The following is a 20,347-nucleotide window of genomic DNA, read 5'->3' as shown; positions in this document are numbered from 1 at the left end:
TTTGGCACTAAAGGATACTGTCAAGTTACTGTGTATCAGCTGAGTTAGGGTAACTGCCTGGAGTTGTGCATTTAGCTCTCTGTGAACGCAGTTTAGCATAACTGTGAACAAATCCAATTCTTGCATTTGCCACAGGGTAGGAATGAATGCCTGGACTGTTAGTATGGCTCATCTGACTGATGGTAACTTGACAGTATGTGTGTCACTTGGCTCCAAGCTTCCTGGAATAACCAGGACGGATTTGTCTAGCCAGTTCTGAATGGGACTAGCTACCATCCCCGAGTAGCTTTGCAAATCCTTCCCTGAAGTCAGGAAAACTCCACGCATGCGAACACAAAGACTTCTGCCCCTTGTCCCAGGACGCGGCACCAGACACCCTTTCAGATGTTACTGCGCTGCTTGTCCCACAGTAACAACCGCAGCAAGGTTTGAGTGATGGATGGGCTTTCTCACCTGCCTGCAATCCAAAAGAAGTCAATAAACAGTTATGATCAGAAAATAGCCCTGAGGCAAGGAGGAGTTAGAGAAGGTGATAATTAGACTGTAGGATGAAATCAGAGTAAATATCAGAAAGATTCGCCAAGGGGAAATAGTACGAAGTGTAGCACCTGCCTCTTTTTGAGCTGATGGTGAATAGCAGCGTATCTAAGGGCTTTGGACAGAAAGGCCCAACCGGATAAAGCTCTGAGCAGCCTGGTCTGAGCTGATAGCTGACCCTGCTTTGAGCAAAAGATTGGACTGGAGAGCTCCTGAGGTCCCTTCCAACCTGACTTACCCCGTGATCCTTTGTATTTGCCAAGTACCAGACAAAAGGGTGGAGTGGTGGGACTCTGTCAGCATCCGTGGGCGGCTGGGCTCAGCATGTTGCTTGCCTGGCCAAGTACACAACCAGACAGCACTGTCCTCACAGGGCCTGACCCCGGCTTAAACACAGGGCTTTGCCACCCAAGCTAGAGGAGAATGCTTCTAGCTGTGAAGAAGAACCTCCCTGCAAAGGGAGGTACAATTAAGCGTTATGTGTGTGACAGTGTTAGCGTAGATGGGGGCTTTCCAGTAACTGATGAGTTGCATCTCTTCCTTTTCCTGATCCTGCAAGTGGCGATAGCTTGCTTGGCTTTGAGCAGAGTTACTGTTCTCCATGAACGCCCAATGTTCATGGTTTGTAAAACCATGAAGCTCTGCTTTTCTTTGGACAGGCATTTGAAGTCTCCCACTAGACCTTGAAGTAGACTTGCCTGTCACATGAGATCTTAAAGCAACCCCTCCCCTGTCTTTCTTTGTCTGCATCCATTGTCTTAGAAGTGTGTTAAAGAGCAAACGTGCAGACCTGTGAAAAACCAGCTTTGCCAAGCTGTGACTTGGAGTATGGGCTTCTCTAGGAAAGAAGTTCCCAGAGGAGGCAGATGGAGAATTTTAGTTGTGTGGCCTCCCTCACAAGCAGGCTAAAACGGGCCTGTGCAGCAAGCCCTTTCCGAGCACATCCGAGGCCGTTAGGCAGCTGCCAAGCCTGGAAAGCAGTGTGTGAGTGGGTTGCTGCTGTGAAGTCCCTGCCTTGCTTGGCTCCCCGTAGAAAACGCACTGTTGCACTGTTTCGGATCTGTGCATTCAGCCTGCCGCAGGATATTTCCACATGTGGTGTGACAGGGTGGAAGGAGCTTGGCCACAGGACAAATGCCTGTTCCCAGGCTTGTGGGAGATGCGAGGGATCCTCAGTTACGTAGTTACGGTCATTTTGCTAAATGCCTGCACATTAAAAGCCTTCCTTTACTAGGGTAATTACCTAGAGCGTTATAAATTTTCAGCACAGCAACCGTGTTGTTGAATGAACTGAAGATCTCTGGCTAGAGGAAACCTGTTTTGACCTGTGTGGTCCAGGTGGTATCTGGACAGAACGTACTCGCTCTGCCATAGCATGTACAGCAACTCTTCTACCAACACGAGCAAAGAGAAATTGGGGCTGGGACTGACCAGCAATTGCACTCAATCATGTAGTAGTGCAGTTCTCACCTTTGCAGGCCACAGACAATAACGTGCCACGGATAACTTTACACTTCACTCTCCCTGTCAGCCTCGGTTTTAGATGCTGAGATTCCTGGAGTCTCGGGGGGGGGACATCAAAGACGCTTGCAGGCCGTGTGAACAGTGCGTTGGAGAAAAGTGGGTTAGACGGTGCTTTCGCTTAGGATGGCTTTAAATGTAATTGCACAGCAGTAAAGGCATCAGACGCAATAATGACCACGACCTCGTTATGCGCCGAAGATTTATGGCTAAGAGACCTTGGCAGTTGGAAGCGCAGCGGCTGTTTTCTGGGGGGTGCACAGGCACACCTATCCAGAGACGTGAAAGCAGTGCCGTGGGCAAATGCCGTATGCTTTGATTCTTCAGAAAAATCCAAAGCATCCTCAAGTTTCATGTACCTCTTTGTTCTTCAGAAGCTGCTGAAAGGCACTGCTTTCCTTTACCATGGGTGGTATCAGCTGTATAATTTCTTTGTACTTATAACCTCTGTGTTCCTTTGCGTTTCTGTGAAGTGAAGGATGTATCTGTTGGTTCTGCTGAGTTCCTTGAGTTTTCCTTAGGAGCAGCGTGTGATAGGATGCTTTCTCAGAGCAGCAGCTGGCTGCGTCGAGAGGGAGGAGAACCGGAAATCGGTTCCTGATGTATTACGGTTTAATACCGTCGTGTAGAAGTGACGCTGTTTAAACAGCGGCAGCGCTTTCCATCACATTCAACCCCATACTGTTCGAAACCCAAAGCGTACAGCATTACGAGTCCTCTGGTATAGTACAGAAAGAGTAACTGAGATTAGAGGAGCTTTCACTGTGCTGCGCAGAGCAGACACGGATTAGACTGTAAAGCTTTGAATGTCAAAGTTATCTTGCCTTCATGGTGCACGAAAGAAGAGAAACCAAAGGTTTCAGGGCCAGACTCCATGCCCGATTCTCTGGGGGGCAGAGACATTATGGGAGATGGGCACTGTTATGAGATCCGGCCCATTAAACTTTTCAGAACCCTGGATTCCTTCGGATTTAACTTATTTTACGAATTCAAGGAGGTTTCCGTTGGCACAGCCTCGTTCTTTACTCTTGCTGGAGCACTTTGGGTTGGAAAGCTCAATGTCGGGGGACAACCTGCCTACGCGTAAAACTTGGATTGCCGATTAACTCACCTGGAGCTTTGACGCTCCTCTTTCTTGTATGACTCCAATTAAGTGATTTTTTGCTTCTCACATTTGCATGCACCTGAGCATGTCTGAAGTCTTTTATAGACTCAATATTGTTTTGTTAACTAATGCTAAATAAACCGTTCTGACAAAGAGGTAAAGCTAGATTTTTCTGCGGAACCGTTGTCGTTGTCATTATTTTTATATCCTTCCACAGTATTGTTGTACTGTGTTGCTGCCAGAGACCTTGGGGGTGTGAAACTGCACCCTCGCTATGTAGCTTCTGAATGGCCCAGAAAAAGCTCCTGCCTCATTAGAAATAGAGACTAGCTCTGGATACCGCTGCCAAAGGTACCGGGGTGGTTCTCTTTACAGCGTTTAAAAGGTTCTCTTTAAAGCGGCCATCTGAAAGTTCCCACGTTGCCGTGGTGTTGGAGCTCCCTGAGTCCTTCAGGTCATCGCCCAGCTCTGGGTCACCTCTCCCGGCCTTACCCCAGGGAGCTGCCAGGAGGGGAAGGCCCAGTCGTGCACTGCTAATGTGCCCTCATGGGGAATATGCCTAAGGAAAATGCAACGTATTATGTTGCCTCCATTTCCCAAACTCAGCCCGTGTTTGCTCAGGACCTGTCCAACTCACCCCGACCCAAGCGAGGAGACCCTATGCCATGCAAGTAATGCCGGCATGTATGCACCAGGCCCTAGCCATTTATGACCCTCATGCAAGCCAGCTGCACAAAAAATCCTCTCTAAAGCATGCCTTGAGGTGGGGATGTCACTTCGTCTTCCCTTCATAACCAGGACCCATATGGGGCTCCCGCACGTGTCTCGTGGTGAGTGAGAGGCTGGAGCAGTCACCAAAGGCTTTGATGCAGCCAGCGCTGGTGGCTGAGCGATGTGGAGTGGTGGGAGAGGTTGGTGAGCTGGCTCGAGCGCTTGGGACGTGTCACCTAACGGCACAACAGCCTCAGCTGGATGCCCACGGTGGCGTGATACGTCTGCCTGTTTCGCCCGGGGGCAGGTGTACAGGAGCTCTGAGGGTTTGAAGAACCCCCATCAAGACCAGAAGGTGCTTCCAGTCTCCCTGAGGTTCTTGCCGTCACTCCTGTCTTACGTGGACGTGTTTTCCTTCTCCCTATCTAATTTTCCTCTCTTTCCTCCACAACAGCCTGAAGATAATGCCAAAGGAAGGGCACCCACTAAGCGATACTTGAAGACAGCGGTGGGACAGAAGGCATCGCAGCCAGCCAACTTCTGCGCCAGTGCCACCTCGCAAGCACGGCTCTGCTTTCTGCCCCTCGCTCGGCATAACTGGATGGGTGCCAGCTCATTGCTGCGAGAGCGTCAGGCCAGTTTTTTGGATAACAGCATTAGCTTCAGGGCCTGACTCTACTGGGAAACGGGGCATTTTTATTTATCCTAGTGGTGCCCCAGGTGCTTGACCACTTCTCTCTGAATTTTCCAGCGCTATAAGGCCTGTAGTTTGCCCTCGAGATGCAGTTACAACATAACTCTGGCCTCCGGAGAATAAAGCCAAATTTGGCTTTGATGTTTTGACACACCTGAAAATGTTTGAGTTGGGTTCCTCGGTCATATGTAATCGCCAAAGTCCAAGGTTAGCATCGGGGTAAAACCAGTCTGCTGTCCCCCGGCAAGGCTGTGCTTTAACTCTTGTAAGAGCTGCTGTGACCGCGGAAGGGAAGAAGCAAAGCAATATTTGCAAGGCAAAGTTTTAGCTTTTATTGGGCTGGCTGTTACAGGTGCATAAAGCAGGGATGTTTTGTGGCCCAGAGGTAGCTGTGGCTGCAGCCCACGGGTGATCGAGGTTGTTATGGTCCTCGCTCCTGCCCCAGTCCTGTCTTCTCCTCCACCACTCCCCGACCGCCACAGCCCCCTCCGGCCGTTGTGGGCTGCTCCGCTGCTGGAGCATGCTGGGGGAAAGAGGGGCCAATGGGAAGCGGGGTCGATGCACCCTGGTGTCCCCCGCTGTCCCCAAGGGCCCGGAGCCCTGGGATGAACCCAGTGTCTGCCCTTGCCATCGCCTTCCCCAAGCGGGACTGGCAAGAGGACAAGAGAACGGGGGCTGAGTTTGGCAGGGGGGAAGCCCTTGCCAGGAAGCATCTTCTGGGCAATGCCACCAGCCCATGGGGCTCAAGACCAGCTCTGCTGGTTAAAACCTTGACCTGGAGAAAATAAAATAAAATTTAATTTTAGCTACACTCTCTTTTCTCTCGCAGGAGGGCAGATCTGCTCCTGGCCAGCCTGCAGACTCGGACATTTCTGGGCACGTTCAACGAGCTGGACTGAACCAGTGATTTGGTTCGGTGCTGTGGGGGAACGAACCCAGCTGTAGGTAGCCACGCTCCAGCCGCGTTACAGCAGGTGGGATGAATCCAAACACACACACACAGATGCAAATACCCTTTTTATCCCCAGCAGCTGTGCACAAGACACTGGGCTTGAACGTGCACCCGCTCGCAGCCCTGGAAAGGCTTAAATCCACGTCTTAAATCATGCAGATGCATGAAAATGGTACCTTAGGTTATTACTGATGTTTGCAACTCCCTTTGCCTCCCAGTAATGTAGCAAATGAGACCAGCAAGCTCTCTCCTCTTCTTAGGTGTGAGCAGTTGTGTGTTGTGGGGGTGTCTGTGGTCAGTAGGTCCTACCTCTGCTCTGAGGGGCGTCTGTCTGGGGACCTCAGGGGAATGCATTTTAACCTGATGCCGAAAGGAGATGACAGGCCAGACAGTGCTAAGCCCACGATGAAACCCTTGCAGCTGCAGAGAGCATATTTATCGTTCTCCGACCTTTCAGTGCCTTTCTGAACGCAGTGAGACGTTTCGGATTGACAAGGGGAAAAGTGGGGAGGAGGGAGACAAATCCCCAGCGTGCGGGCTGATGCCATTCTGCCGCGGATATGCTTCACGCGGAAAATATGCTAGGATCTCTGCTTGCTTCATTTCATTTCAATACATCGTTAAGAGTCTGATAACAAAATAACACAGTCCCAAAGTTAAACTGAAGTAAAAACAATACAATAACCATAGACACAGAGCAGTGAAACGTGCAATGGAAATAAAGAGAAAAGCCACAATAACTGTTAAACAAGCAAGGTCATACCAGCATTCGCTCTCACGAAAGCGCTCTGCACGGATCCGATACCCGTGGGAGGAGTTTTGTGCAGTTTATTTCACCGACAGCTCCTAAACAAGCCAGGAGGCCGAACGTAATGAGGCTTTTCAAATTAAAAGCGCAGCCGGTATCTGAAGCGAACGTCACGAATGGGCTGCATCGTTCCAAATCCCCAGCGGCTGCTGTCTATCGGCGGGATCTCCTCTTCTCCGTCAAGCAGCTCCAAGTCATAGTAAGTCAGCATCAAGAACACAAACAGTTTCATTTCATTGGTCGCGAAGAACCGCCCAGGACAGATGGATATCCCTGCTCCCCAAGGCATGCTGAAATACTTCAGCTTTTTCCCATTCTTGTAGAAATCTTTCCTGGTGCCATCTGGGTTTAGGAACCGGTCATATTTAAATCGGTGAGGCTCGGGATGGATTTCTGGGTCCATCTGCACAGAGGCATGTGGGAACAAAGCCACCCTGTCTCCTTTGCGGAGAGCGTACTCTGTCCCGTCGCTCGTCTTAAGGGTCATGTCCTGCAGGACGGCTCTGATAAGGATTGGGGCTGCAACCAGCCGCAGGGTCTCCTCCAGAGCACTGTCCAGAAGAGGGGTCTGGTTTAACATGTCCCTAGTGACGTTAATTGGTGGCCTACCTGGCTTCACTTCCTGGCCGCTCTCCCTGGAGACTTTATCCACTTCTTCCTTCACAGCCTTCATAGCTTCTGGATGTTTCATTAGATAGAAGAGGAGCCAGAAGGCAGCTGGGCCAGTATTGCCTTGGGATGCCCAGAGGAGCAGAAACATGAAACGATCCCTCATGTACTCGGGAACACCGTTTTCTGCCAGGGACTGCTCTTGGTCACTTACCCACCCACTGATGTTGTCCTTCTGTCGGCTCTTCTTCACAGACAGCATGCTCCAGAAGAGCCTCTTGAGCCGCTCAGCTTCAGTTTTGTCTTTGGGAGGCAACACGGCATAGGCCAGGCGAGGGAAGAGGCGGTCGTACTTCCGGAATTCATAGAACAGCTCATCAGAGTGAACACGATCGTGCTCGTTAGCTTTCTCCTTGTTGTCTGCCCCTTGGTGTGGCTCACTGCTGTACAAAGCCAGGTACCCAGCTCTGAAGATGATGTTGTAGCAGTAGTTGAAGAGACTGTCCTCTTGCCACGTTCGCTCCCTCTCTCCTGAGTTCATCTTGAAAAGCATCAGCTTCTGCAAGTTCTCCATCATGGCTTGTGTCATGACAACGAGTCCATCCCCCATCAGATGCTTCGTGCTTGATAGCTGAATAATCTTGTGGCTGGCTTCAACGGACTGGTATCCAAAAACCCGGCGGACCAGTTCGGATGCAAACTTCTTAAAGTCTAGTTTGGCTCGCGATTCCTTCACTATGGCGCCAAAGCAAAAGGGGTCCATCACGAAGGTGAAGTAATAGCCTCCGAGTAGCACTGTGAAAATATCCCCGTGTTTTCTCTGCATCCTCTTTAGAAACTCTGAACTGTCCTTTCTGAAATCCAGGGCGTAACCCAGCCACGGGATGTGACCCTTGTCCAGAGGGGGCTCATTGGCTCTCCTCCTTCGAAACGCTCCCAGGAGGTAGAGGCCACCAAGCAGCGATGCTACCAGGGAACAAAGAAGAGTTACCCAGAGAGCCATGAGAGCTCTGCGCCCGTCCGGGGTTTTGACCTGGCCTGGGGCAGGAGAAGGCTCTTTGTTCACATCTGGTCGCTGATAAGCTGAGGCACAGCTGACAACCTCAGTCCCTATTGGTGGCAAGTATTTACCCTTCCCCTGCAAAGCTCTGCCGCTTATACCTGCCTTTCCTTTCACTGAAGACAGATGTTTTTGAGCATGGAAAGAGCAGGTACAATCAGGGCAAAGGTACGTTACAGTCACGTTGGAGTGACTGGGCTGCTGAGCGAGGTTGATGGGTTTCAGCGTGTGCTTTGCGGGAACTTAAATTACTTTTTCCAGGCTAAAAGCTGCACCTGCATTGAGGCTTGCTTTTTGAAAAAGAAAAAAAACAGGGGGCAGAGAATTTCACTCTGTGATTGCTGCCCTTAACACCAGGCTATGGGCTGCTGGCTGAATAAAAGAGACTAAGAGATTGGAAATGCTGCTGTCAATGAGTTCAGGAGAGAGGAAGAGGGGTTAAAAACTGAACTGATTCGGTCTTGAAAGCCAAGAGGAGGAAAGAGCGCCAACATTTTGAGGTTCTCCAAAACCCAGTGCCCCATAAGTGTTCTTTTGGCTGTGCGAGCACTGCTAATCCGTACAAGGGCAAAGCAACGCAGGTTCACCTTCCCCAGGGTTGAGGAGGGTTTAAATCAACCACTGACCCAGCTCTGCCCTCCCAGTCCTGGCTCCCTCCCAGCCCCGATCTCTCGCTCGCGCTGCGCAGGCTTGGTCCCCTCTGTGGGTGTCCAGTCCCTGCTGATGTCCCTCTGCCCTCCTCCTCGCTCTGCGCCCCGCAGCCCCCATCCCACCCCATGTCCTGTGCTTTTACCCATTTTCCTTGTGCTTTTACCCATTTTCCCTGTGCTTTTCGGTCTCTCCTGCTCCCCATTCACCCTCCAGACTTTTCTGGGCTCCTTCCTTGCTAGCTCGGATTTTAGCCGCCCCAACTCCACGTCCCCTGCACCCTCCTCTGGCCCGTGCTGGTGGCGGGGGATTTTCCTCCCACGAACCATGTGTGTCGCTGGTTACCCTGCCCAGGTTAGAGGGCCAGCGCCCGGCACCGCACGCTGGGACATGCACGGTCCGTCCCCTTGCCTTCCCGTCCAGCCCTGCTCCCCAGGGAGCCGCAGGCTGCACGCCTCCACTGCGTTAGGCTGCAGCGCCCGGGAGCCCCAATTCGGCAAAAATTGCTTTTCTCTTTAACCCTTTTTATGCTCCAGGGAAGCTTTTTTTTTTTTTTTTTTTTTCCTTTCTCCAGCTTTCTCAGGCAAATAGTCCACCAGACACACATGGACCATCAGGCAAATATTTCACCCCCAAGCTCTCGGCTGGAGGATGGAGGTATCTCTGTTTTCCTTAGCACTGCTGCAAGCAGGGGAGCAGCCAGCTGCAGATGGAGGAGGGTTTTTGGAGACGTCCCAGTGGGGCTGACGTGTTCAGTAACGGGGAACGTGCATCAACGCAGCTCTCTGGCGTGTCAAGCCGAGGTAGGTCACCCCCCTCTCAGGCTGGGAGAGGAGCACGAGGAGTGTGAAGGGATGAACGGGGACACCCGTGGCCAACATGGGTGATGGGGAGGATGCCGCCACCGTAACGGAGCCTACGGCGGTGCGGTTACCCTTGGCAAAGCGGGCAACCAGCTCCGGAGCTGATGATTTTGTCCTCTCGCCTTGTCCTTCCCCTTTCCTCCCAGCCGTCCCACTGCTTTTGCCTCCACCCACAGCTCTTCCTCTTCTGTTTTACCCCAAACTCTCAGTTCCCCACTCCCTGCCTCTTTGTGCCTCCCGGGTTTTTACCCATTTTCCTTCTGCTTTTCTGTGTCTTCTGCCCACAGTGTCCTCCAGACTTGTCTGGGATCCTTGCCTTCTAGCTAGGATTTTAGCCACCACCGAACTTTAACTGTGATTAATCTATAGTGTGTTAGACCTCACTTATAGCTCATCTCAGGGAGGCGTAGAGCAGGTTGTTTATCTGAGGGGTCCCTGCTAAGGCACAAATTGTGACTTTGGTAGAGATAAGCCTTCTGGTTCACTTTAAAATATAATTCTACAGAGTGATCTTTTAATTAGCTGGTGTGTCACCATCAGGCTTCAAATTTGTCTGGCCAAAAATGAAACTCATTTCTGTGGCAGAGGCAGATCGCAGTGAATACCAGGCAGGTCAAGGTCTCTGTGCAAGGCAGACACAACAGAGGTTGGCCAATAAACCAGATATCTCAGGCCAAAGTAGCACCATCACTTCAGTCAGGTGTTAATCTGGACTGCCACCAAGAAGTAAGTACACTCCTGCCACCCGTCGCCTTCCAGCCCCTCGTTTTTGCTGAGTCCCTCCGCCAGCACCAGCTTTTGTGAGCTGGACTGGGGAGCCCTCCAGGCCGAAAACTAGTCCTCCCTTCCCATTCCCTGCTCGGCAATGGCAATTCGTGTCTTGCACCAATGCTGCAGATCCCTTCTGCTGTGCAGGACTGTGCTGTGACCTGCTACGCCGTGGGCAGGGTGTCTCCTAGGAGGGCTCCTTTGAAAGCCCCACGGCCCAGCCGTTCCTGCGTCCTCTTTCCCACCCCCATGGACAACGCGCCTGAGCTGCCTCCTGTCAGTTTAGCAGGATGAGCAGCTCTGCAGCCACCCCCAGCCCCACTCCCGTTGCTGCCACTTAGACCTCGCAGCACGCACCTGTAGGGCAGAGAGTGATATTACACAGCAAGGTGGTTAAGAAAAAGGATTTCATAAGGAGATGGGCTAGACTGTTGTGGTCGTGCACAGGACTCAGACAAGCGTGCAGCCTGGCGGCTGCTCACACGCAACCGGCTCCTTTTTTTGCTTCCTCCTCTCTATTTTCCCACACTTGCTCTTCCCTGATCTCCCCTCCCCGCTTTCCCCTCCTTTGGCCCTTCCCCTAAGCATCCCATAGTCAGTTTTGCACAGTCCCACAGGCCACCCTCAGCTACCCCATAATGCTCATATTAGTCCTGTTTCCTGCTTCTTATGAGTTGCAGAATTCAGACTGGCCCTCCCCAAGGTGCTGCTGGGTAGTTCCTTAATGGTCCATCAGTCAGTGGCTGAAGAGATTTGGTCTTCATTACCATCTCCGTTATCACCTGCTCCTTAGTGTTTATGTATCTGTGTGTTTAATTTAGCAATTTCCTTGTTACTTGTTATTTCCTTTATGCTGAATAGTCCTTACTCAGATAACGAAATGAAGCAGATGCCCTTTCCTCATTCCCTCATGATCAGATCTGTTGAGTGACATCCATACCAGATCATCACCTGAATAATTATTCTGTTTTATTTCTAAACAAAGAAGTCCCAGCCTCATCATTTTGCAAACACACCTGAGGAATGATGAGAAGAAAAATAACTGCTGCAAAAACAAATCTACCTTTCCAGATTAACTCAAAACCCCTCTCTGTCCTACCAGTAACTCTGTCCTACCAGTAGCTCAGTTCAGCAATAAAACTGAAAGAGTGATGAGGGTTTTCTTTCTAATTCTTAATTTAGTTTTGCACATTTCTAGTCAAAGTTTAACTGGTTTCCAGGCTAGAAAAGGTCCAGATAAGGTTTGACAGTGTTTGTGATGAATAGCATCTTTAAAGGCCAGCCAACTAATAAGCTTGAACTTTAAAACTACACTGGTTAATCAGAATTGGCTAATAGCTGACAGAGCTACTCTATTCAAGGCCATGCTGTCACTAGGTGATGATACAAAGCCAATATTTACAGTATCCACAGCTCTTTTTTATCTTGTCAAAACGTGTCCATAGGAACACAAAATACCTCTGCTCCTGTTCTGCTGAGAACATGTTTTTACTGTTTCTCTCTTTCTCGCTGGTTGTTACTGGTTTAACCTCTATTGCTTTGATGGTCAAACTGATCTTGAAACAAGGAGCTCTGCCTCTCCAGAGGTCATCATCTGATTTCAAAATGCAGCCCTCTGGTTACTGACATCCAGGGTGGAACCGAGCTCACGGAGGAAGGCATTTACTTTTTGGTGGCCCCAGGCGAGCTGGGTGTCTGAGCTCTTCCCATAGTCATCACAGAGCGGTGGGATTCCCGGAGCTGTTGGGTTCACCCAAGAGCAGACACCTATGTTTAGTCATCTGACTTGCTTCCTCGGCTCCACTGACTGCATTGACTAGATCCACGGTGTAATGGAGCTTGCACCTAGATCACTAGGAGATACCTAGAGACAAATGTCTCAGGCTGCAAGCTTAAACCCGCTGCTGAAATTTCAGTCTATCAATTAATTGTTCCCATTGTGAATCACTTCACGTCTTTTGCGTGAGTTGTGTCGAAGCAATATTTTATGCAGCATTGCAAGGCTGAACACCTGCTCATACTGGCCAGACTGTGTCCCCATCAGACTTGCACCCCATTTCTTTCCCCTAAAGTACTCTGTGTGTCTCCCTTTTCTTCTCTTCTGTTTCTGAGATCCAGCCTCCTTCCTTCCTTCCTAGTTAAATCCTCCCCTCGCCAAAGATGCTGAGGGCTTGATTTACCACCCCTCAGACACGCAATATCCTGCTCAATAGATTTGAGTGTGGCGCAGCTCATCCTAATGGAGAAACCCATAACTGGTTGGATGACTCAGAACTTAAAAGTGCCTAATTCCTCCCAAGGTGTCTATTGGTAGACAAAGGGATCAGCTCAGTTGAACACATCTATCTGGCAGATGCCAAAAGCCAGGGGAAACCCCCCTAGATTGGGCTTCTGGCCACCTGTGTTTGGCCTGATGGATGGCCACTGGAAATCCTTCCCCGCCACCTGTACCACGAGCAGTGGGCATCATGAAATTGCTCTCCTTGATCAGTCACTTCGCGATCTATGAGTGAGAATTTCTGCACAAGGTCTCAGGTCTGCAGGTTTCAGTGCACATGGTCTACATAAAATACTCCTTCATTCACTAATGCTTCACCTTTGACATACCCCTGACAGAAAATGGGCTTCTTCCATGACCATAAATGCTGGACAATCCTTTTATAATAACTCTGGTTACAACAAAAAAACCGCACACTTTTAGTTTTCCATTCTGAATGTGGGCAATCCTCATCCTGATGCTGGCTCTAGGATGAGATTTCTGGTTACCCAGTGCTGTGGGCTCACACCAACTCCATCGCATGGCCGGGACCAGTAAAATACATCACAGAGGACATACATGTTCATGCATTTCTTTCAGTGTAATGTAAACATTTATCATGCATTTGTGATACTCAACATTTCTATCTGAGCAGCATATCTGCTACAAGACTGACTTGTTTCTGAAAGCTGCATGTCGAGGAAACCACTTCTTCTCATAATGGCCCTAGGGATCTTCCATAAGTACAACCGAAATCGTTTCTTCACAAAAGCGTAGAGCAAGGGGTTGAGACAGCAATGGACCAAGGACAAACTTTCCGTGATCTGCGTGGCATAGTCCAGTTGCCTACTCCTTTCGCAGTTGCTGATCACACCGACATCTTGCAGGGAGTGAAGGATGAGGACAATGTTGTAAGGGGACCACAGAAGAAAGAAAACACCCACCAGAGTAAAGACTAAGCAGAGTGCTCTCCTTGATCTGGGAATGGCAGAAGTGGTGAGGACACACACTATGCGGGAATAGCAGAACACCATGAAAAGGAACGGAACAAGGAAGCCCAGGATGTTTTGAATGGCCTGAGAAACAACTTTCCAAAATAAGTGTTTCTGACCATAATCATGAGTGCACACGACAGTTTTGTTGTGGATTTGCTTGATGTTTGTGAAGATGCCATCAGGAACAGAGAGAAGTATGGAAAGGATCCAAACCACTGACAAGATAAGGATGGACTTCCTCTGCGTCATTGAGTTGCGAGGAGAGCAAGCATAGACTATCTGCAGGTACATGTCCAGACTCATGCAGCTCACCAAAAAGACACCACTGTAGAAATTCACAGTGTACATGGTGTTTAAGAGCGGGCACAACAGGTCCCAGGTCACCCACTGAGAAATGTATAGGGCCCAAAAAGGAAGGGTTATTAGGAGAAGGAAGTCTGAAATCACCAGGTTCAGGGGATACACCTCAGTCGTCTTCTTTTTCTTCTTGATGTACATAATCAGGACAATAAACAGGAGGCCATTCCCAGCCAACCCAACCAGGAAAACCACAGTGTAAAATGCTGGCAAGAATACTCTGCTAAATGAGAGCGCTTCTTCCTTCGTGCATAGGCCATACAGCATGTAATCTGCCTCGTCCAAGTACTCATAAGAATAGTCGCTCGAATTGGCAGGATAATCTCCGGTATCCAGCAAGGTTGCCATGGGTGTTGTTGCCACATTTGAAGTCACATTTGACAAGTGGCTGCCTGGGAACAAAAAGCAAGCAAAAGGGATCACTGAGGCATTTCCAAGCGTCGTTGCAAATCACATGTGAAAAGCAATCTTCATATGTTAAGTATTCATCATGGAGGCTTTTCCTCTAGTTGGTAGGTATAAATCTCTTTGAGCCTGACAGTCAAGGAACTCTGTCACCTTCTGATAACTATTTCATGTCCTGCACTCCTTGGGCTTTGTCTATGGCCTGGGGAGAGCTGTCTACATTAAAAAAAAAAAAAAAAAATCACTGCTGGCTAGTTTCTGAACAGGAGGTTTAGTGTTCAATAGCCCTGAAGAAAGAGATCTCTCTTGACTAAGCTCAGGTAGCCTGAGACCTTGTGGGAAAGTCTCCTGCTTTACATGCTCTGCTTGAAAAGCACTTGAGACCTGAGCATGGTCCCTTGGCTGAGTGCTGTAATCATCAGACCACAGGGGTATATGGTTAATTCTCTCCTGGCTCAGACACACAGAGAGTTGGTGCGGAGATAATAAATTACTGTATGATAGCTGACCCTCCAGTGGATGCAAGCTACTTTCATCAGAAAATCAGACTCTTCAGTGGTGCCCAGCAACAGGACACGAGGCAACGGGCACAAACTGAAACACAGACAATTCCATCTGAACATAAGGAAAAACTTCTTCACTGTGAGGGTGACAGAGCACTGGAACCGGTTGCCCAGAGAGGTTGTGGAGTCTCCTTCTCTGGGGATATTCAAAAGCCGCCTGGACGTGATCCTGTGCAACGTGCTCTAGGTGACCCTGCTTGAGCAGGGGGGTTGGACTAGATGATCTCCAGAGGTCCCTTCCAACCTCAACCATTCTGTGATTCTGTGATTCTATCTTGTATCTCTGAAATGTCCCAGTTGTACGATGTTTAGCTGACCTCTGTTTAAATCTGTTGAGGATCTGCGCTGAAATGTTTCAGTATAGTGTTGGGGCGGGTTCTTGGTAAGAAATGGAGCAGATGGACTCCTGGCACCAGGTACCTTTTAGGGAGTAGATTTATATTGCTGCACAGGATGCCACATCAGTGTGTAAAGCATTGCAAAATATCGTTACACTCCTCCTTGATACGAAGATGCGTGTGCCACAGGTTGGTTCTTACAGGCACATCTACATTCTTGACTGCAGGGACTTATACCGTTGAAATTCTGGCAGAAGGTTAATACCAGGAGACTTGCAGTATTAGTGCAGATCTGTTCTTTGCAACTATCCCTGTGCAATGATGTCTAGTAAGCAGGTGGATGAAGGGTTTACTCTGCCAAAGTAAGCCCACTGATGTCTCTTGTTTTAGCCTGGATTCACACCGGGGAACTGGAACAGCAGTTTGGTGCATAGAATTCTGAACACCCTCTGATGGTGGCTTACCTGTTGTCCGAGTGAATATATCACATTGAATGTTAATCTGCTTTGCCCAGGAGCCAAACAGGAAGTGGTATGGGTCTGTATTTAGCGCTGAAAAATTAAGCCTATGAGTTGTTCACAGTAAACTCTTTGTGCAGACAATCAGTAAAGCTGTCTAGGAATCACATATGTTTAGCTATTAAGAATATTGTACGTCTTTGTGTAAGGGGTATAATGCAGTCTGGAACTACCTTTTACGGATTCCTTTGCTTTTCCATCTCGCATCAAGGTTTTCCTGAGGTTCATTAACCCTCAATGTCCTTTAGACCCGTGCAAGCTCAGATGATTTTCTTCTGTGAGATACAGTGGATTTTCAACTCTGACACAAATTTCTTGTCCTCTTTTTATTCCTGTGCAGCTCCCAAAAAACCTCCCACGCAACCCCCAGTTGACCCTGTGGTGAAAAATAAAACAGAAACCTCAGTGATGCTAGCATGGTCCCCTCCAAAGATGGACCGTCCCCTTCCAATCGATGGCTACGTAGTGGAACGCAAGAAGCTAACTGGCTTTACCTGGGTGAGGTGTCATGAGTCTCCTGTGCCTGTCCCCGAGTTCACGGTGAGCAACCTGTCAGAAGAGGCTGACTATCAGTTCTGGGTATCTGCAGTCAACACGTATGGACAGAGCCCATATGTGGAATTCCCAGGAAGCATGCACCTTGGTGAGCACAACGCCCCCTAAAAATGGACGGGTCCGTGCTGATTTGCCATGCCAACTCTTTAAAGATATGACCATGACCATGACCATGAGGAGGAGAGAGCAGTAGCATTCAAAAAACTCTTTGCCTTTACTGGTAGTTCTCCTGTCTCATTTCAACCACTGACCACGCATAACAAAAGGGATGCAGGGTGGGGTTGTGTGCTACAACCATGAGGATGCTTATACTCGTCTCTCGCATCAGACTGTGAAAGGCAGAGTACTTCACAATGAATCTTGAGCTTGCAAGTGCTTCTTCCAAAGCTGCTGTGAAAGGAGAAAAAGAGACACGCATTGTGGAGGAATGGTTAAGCGAGAGAGGGCATGATCTGATTGGGATGAGCAATCCCGTTCTCAGGGTAAGGGAAGGAATGTAGGCCAAGGCGAGCGAGCCTTGCAGCGGCCGAGCGAGCCTTGCAGCGACCTTGAGCACTACAAAAGAAGGTATTCACAAAACTGGTAAACAAGTCTGGACGGAACCAGGTTCCATAAATGTCGACGGAGCGCGGACAGCAACCTTGCACCAATCATATATCCGCTTTATGCGCGTGGACAGAAACTGTAACCAATCATGTAACTGTTGCTAGCGCATGCGTATTGCTTGTCGATATATATACTTTGTGTAAGCTCTAATAAAGGGAGAATGACCATACTCATATTGAGACTCCGTCGTTACTCCGGGCCCGTCCCCCCACTCCGACAATGGTGTGCGCTTGAGGTCTTTTAGATGTCTGAATGCGGCTACAAGTCAGCTGAAATGTCCCTTTGGGGAGTTTCACATCACCCACCACAGGCCACGTACTCTTGCCTGTTAATGAGCAAGCCTTGTGGTCTCCAACAGTCCTCCTACAGTCAATGCCAACAGAGGAACTCCTCCGGTTCAGAGCACGTAAGCTGGCTTCCTGCTGCGGCATGCTCCCTGCAGGACCCGTCCCTCTCTGCGGACGGTGCGATATTGTCAGTAAGCCTATGGCGTGGATCCCGGGGTTGCATGTACTGCCGTGGTCAGCAGCATAGGAACTTGACCTGAACTTACCCCACTCCTTACCCTCCCAGGCAGCTGCTGCCACTCAGAGTGCAGACATGATAGAGACAGCGTGCAGAGAAGTGGAAGTCATCAAGGAGGAGAAGAGGATGGTGCTAGGAGGCTGCAGAGAGTGGCTGGGGGGAGGAAGGCAGTGGCAAAGGTTATGGAAGAGGCTATGTATTGGCTATTTTAAAAGGAGAAGTGTTGGGACCTTGAGGCTCTTGCCCAAGACTGCAGAGGAAGTGTGCTCTAGAACCAGAACTGGAAAATGGATCTTCTGACCCTCTTCTGACCCTCAGAGTTCTGTGATCTCAGATCACCTGTCTTTTTGCCCTGCTGCTAATTAAAGATACAACCGAGTGAGAGCACCGACTAGACTTTGTGTGAACAAGTAGTATTCACCCAAGGGAAAGTCAAATGAGAAACTGAAACCTCACACTGAAGGCAGTTGTCTGCAATGGAACCATAACATGTGAACTTAGGAGTCACTCGTTTAATTAGTAGCTCTATAACCTCTATTGGTTTGTTTCTGCAGGCAAAATATCTACCATAGGCTGAGGGTGAGGTCCAGAGGGAACAAATTAGCCTATAGGAGAATATTTTCTAGGAATTTGCTAGTTGTCTTCAGAGGTGTGATACAAAGAGCTCTGAAACCTGAAGCCCAGCCTCTTTGCATCATTGCCCCACTTCTTTCCTTGCCCACTTCTGTTTCTAGTGTTAAAGGATCCCCTGCTATCTATTTTAACTTCCTTCGCAAGCCTGGATCCAGCCTGACTTTTGGCAAATCTTGCTTTACCGCTACAGTTCTTGACCTCAGAGACGTAGTTTTTTTGCAGAGCTGTGCTTTCTTCCATTCCTTATTTGTGTTTTGCCTTATAAAGGATTTTAGAGGATAGTTCAGCGACTTTTTAGCCGGCCAGTCCTTTCCTTTCTGTTCTTCCACTGCGATGAAGATTTCAAGGATATCAGATCCCGCATTGAGTCTTGAACAAATAGCTCTTTTCTTCACTGATCAGTTCTCATAATTCAACCAAGTTTGCCACTTTTAAATAAGTGTATTATAAAGATATTTTTGTTAATCCCTCCGTTCACTTTAAAGTAGATGGTCTTATGGTCACTAGATCCAAGGTTATTTCCTATGCCCAACTTTTAAAATGATGTCCTTAGGATATACCAAAACCAAGACTAAAATCAAATTACTTTTGTTAATTCAATGTCTGCTTGGTAGAGAAATTTGCCAGTTATTACATCAGGAAATCCAAAAGGCTGTTGGAGCAACTCCAGTGGAAGCCTCCATGATAATAGGGGGTTGGAGCACATGACATATGAGGAGAGGCTGAGGGAACTGGATTTGTTCAGCTTGGAGAGGTGGAGGCCAAAGGGGAGATCTTATTCTCTAGTCATGTAATGGGAGGATGTAGAGACCATGAGTCCAGACTCTTCTCAAAGGTGCACCGTGATAGGACAGGAGGCAAAGTACACAAGCTGGAACATGGGTTGTTCCGATAAGATATTAGGGAAAACCTTTTCACCATGGGAGTGGTCAAGCACTGAAATGGGAGCCCAGAGACGTTGCGGAGTCTCCATTCTTGGAGATACTCAGAACTTGACAGGGCCCTGAGCAGCTTGAGCTAATTTGGCCTGCTTTGAGTGGGGAAATTGGCCTGGATGACCTCCAGAGATTGCTACCAACCTGAATTATTCTATGACTCTCTGATTTTATCCTGTTGTTAGTAGCACACATTTTGTAGAATATATCCTGGAAGTTACGCTGTTCCGTAAGGACACAACTCCATATAAATCTTTGTGAAGGTAGTCCAGATGTTATGCAGCTATTTCATAACCCTTACCATTTTTTCCAAAAACAATTTAGACCCAGGTAGGGGGACAGCGTTGGCAAATGAATGATCCTGTCTGCAGCAGGTGCTGTTTGCTGTGAACATGCAGCCTGGTCTCTTCTGCAAGTGAACAGAATGTGTCGTTCTTCCCAAGAGTGCCCACCCTGCTTGGCTTGCGGAGACTGACCCTGCACAGCATGTGCAGGAAAGCTGGTGTACACCTAGCGATCAGGCACCGTAATTCTGCTGGCAGCCTGCTTGCTGTCCAAGTGAGCAGCAGCCAGGAACTGTGCTGTTTGGAAGCAAACTGTTCCTGCCAGTGTTTCCACAAGCATTTTCTTAATAAGCCTTTTTTTCGTTTTACAGTTGGTTTATTTAAATCATAACCTACCAGACAATCTCCCATTGAAAACCCCATACAACAGGAACCTGGAGACAAAGCTTTAAAGCATCATAGGTTTCTTAAAATCTACCTGCAGCTTCACTGAAATTGTTTGGAAACATGTCTAACCTTGCATGAACTCTGTTCCAAGGTGGAAATGAAACTTGAAAGACCATCCTGTCATTCTTTTATGCAGCCCTGATGGCCTGGGTGTAATTTTTCCTTCTTTGCAATCTTGCAGATGATGTGTTTGAAGATAAAATGCAGAATGAGGTGAAGGCTGTCCTGAAAGAGAATGCCTTGATGAGCTGTGATGTGACCCAGGAGAAGACTGAGGTGAAATGGTACAAGGAGGGGAAGCTGATCACCTCAAGTGAGAAGTTCAGGGTAGAGTCGGAGGGCAAAGCACGGTGGCTGGTGGTGCATCAGGTGGAAAAGACAGACGCTGGCGAGTACACCTGTGAGGCTGCTGGCCAGAAAGTGGTCTTCCAGATGGTTGTCACAGGTGAGAGAAAGTTCTTTGGTCCATCCTTCCTATTTCTTGAATATTTAGGAAACTGATATAGATATATATATATTTTATATATATATATAAAATCTTTGTGTGATTAATGACAAAGCAGCTAAAAGATTCTTTAAAAAAAAAAAAAATCACAATCCACATGTCCTTCCGATAGGTTTAGATGGATATCGTCAAGCCAGAGAGGTGGTTT

The 20,347-nt window shown here is 48.7% G+C and overlaps 3 protein-coding genes across 3 annotated transcripts in view; 1 reads left to right on the top strand and 2 right to left on the bottom strand.

Moving 5' to 3' along the window:
- Nucleotides 1-6,407: 6,407 nt before the first annotated feature.
- Nucleotides 6,408-7,957, bottom strand: LOC136991317 (5-beta-cholestane-3-alpha,7-alpha-diol 12-alpha-hydroxylase-like). Its single transcript, XM_067292037.1, has one exon. It carries the CDS (start codon nucleotides 7,938-7,940, stop codon nucleotides 6,408-6,410), a length of 1,533 nt encoding a protein of 510 aa, XP_067148138.1. The 5' UTR covers nucleotides 7,941-7,957.
- Nucleotides 7,958-13,093: 5,136 nt separating this feature from the next.
- Nucleotides 13,094-14,367, bottom strand: LOC136991313 (atypical chemokine receptor 2-like). Its single transcript, XM_067292032.1, has one exon. The coding sequence runs from the start codon at nucleotides 14,231-14,233 to the stop codon at nucleotides 13,151-13,153; it is 1,083 nt and encodes a 360-aa protein (XP_067148133.1). The 5' UTR covers nucleotides 14,234-14,367; the 3' UTR covers nucleotides 13,094-13,150.
- Nucleotides 14,368-16,141: 1,774 nt separating this feature from the next.
- LOC136991352 (obscurin-like) overlaps nucleotides 16,142-20,347 on the top strand; it is a 147,040-nt gene continuing 142,834 nt past the window's right edge. Inside the window, 2 exon segments of the mRNA XM_067292219.1 lie at nucleotides 16,142-16,352; nucleotides 19,876-20,139. Coding sequence (XP_067148320.1) covers nucleotides 16,142-16,352; nucleotides 19,876-20,139 — 475 coding nt within the window.

This window comes from Apteryx mantelli, chromosome 2, assembly GCF_036417845.1.
Source record: "Apteryx mantelli isolate bAptMan1 chromosome 2, bAptMan1.hap1, whole genome shotgun sequence".
Taxonomy (NCBI): Eukaryota; Metazoa; Chordata; class Aves; order Apterygiformes; family Apterygidae; genus Apteryx; species Apteryx mantelli.
Note: the sequence above shows the minus strand (reverse complement) of the source record. Positions and strands in the feature narration are given on the sequence as shown.

Bases quoted from the DNA above. Each gene is read 5' to 3' on its own strand.
- LOC136991313 (XM_067292032.1), bottom strand. From the start codon at position 14,233: ATGGCAACCTTGCTGGATACCGGAGATTATCCTGCCAATTCGAGCGAC.
- LOC136991317 (XM_067292037.1), bottom strand. From the start codon at position 7,940: ATGGCTCTCTGGGTAACTCTTCTTTGTTCCCTGGTAGCATCGCTGCTT.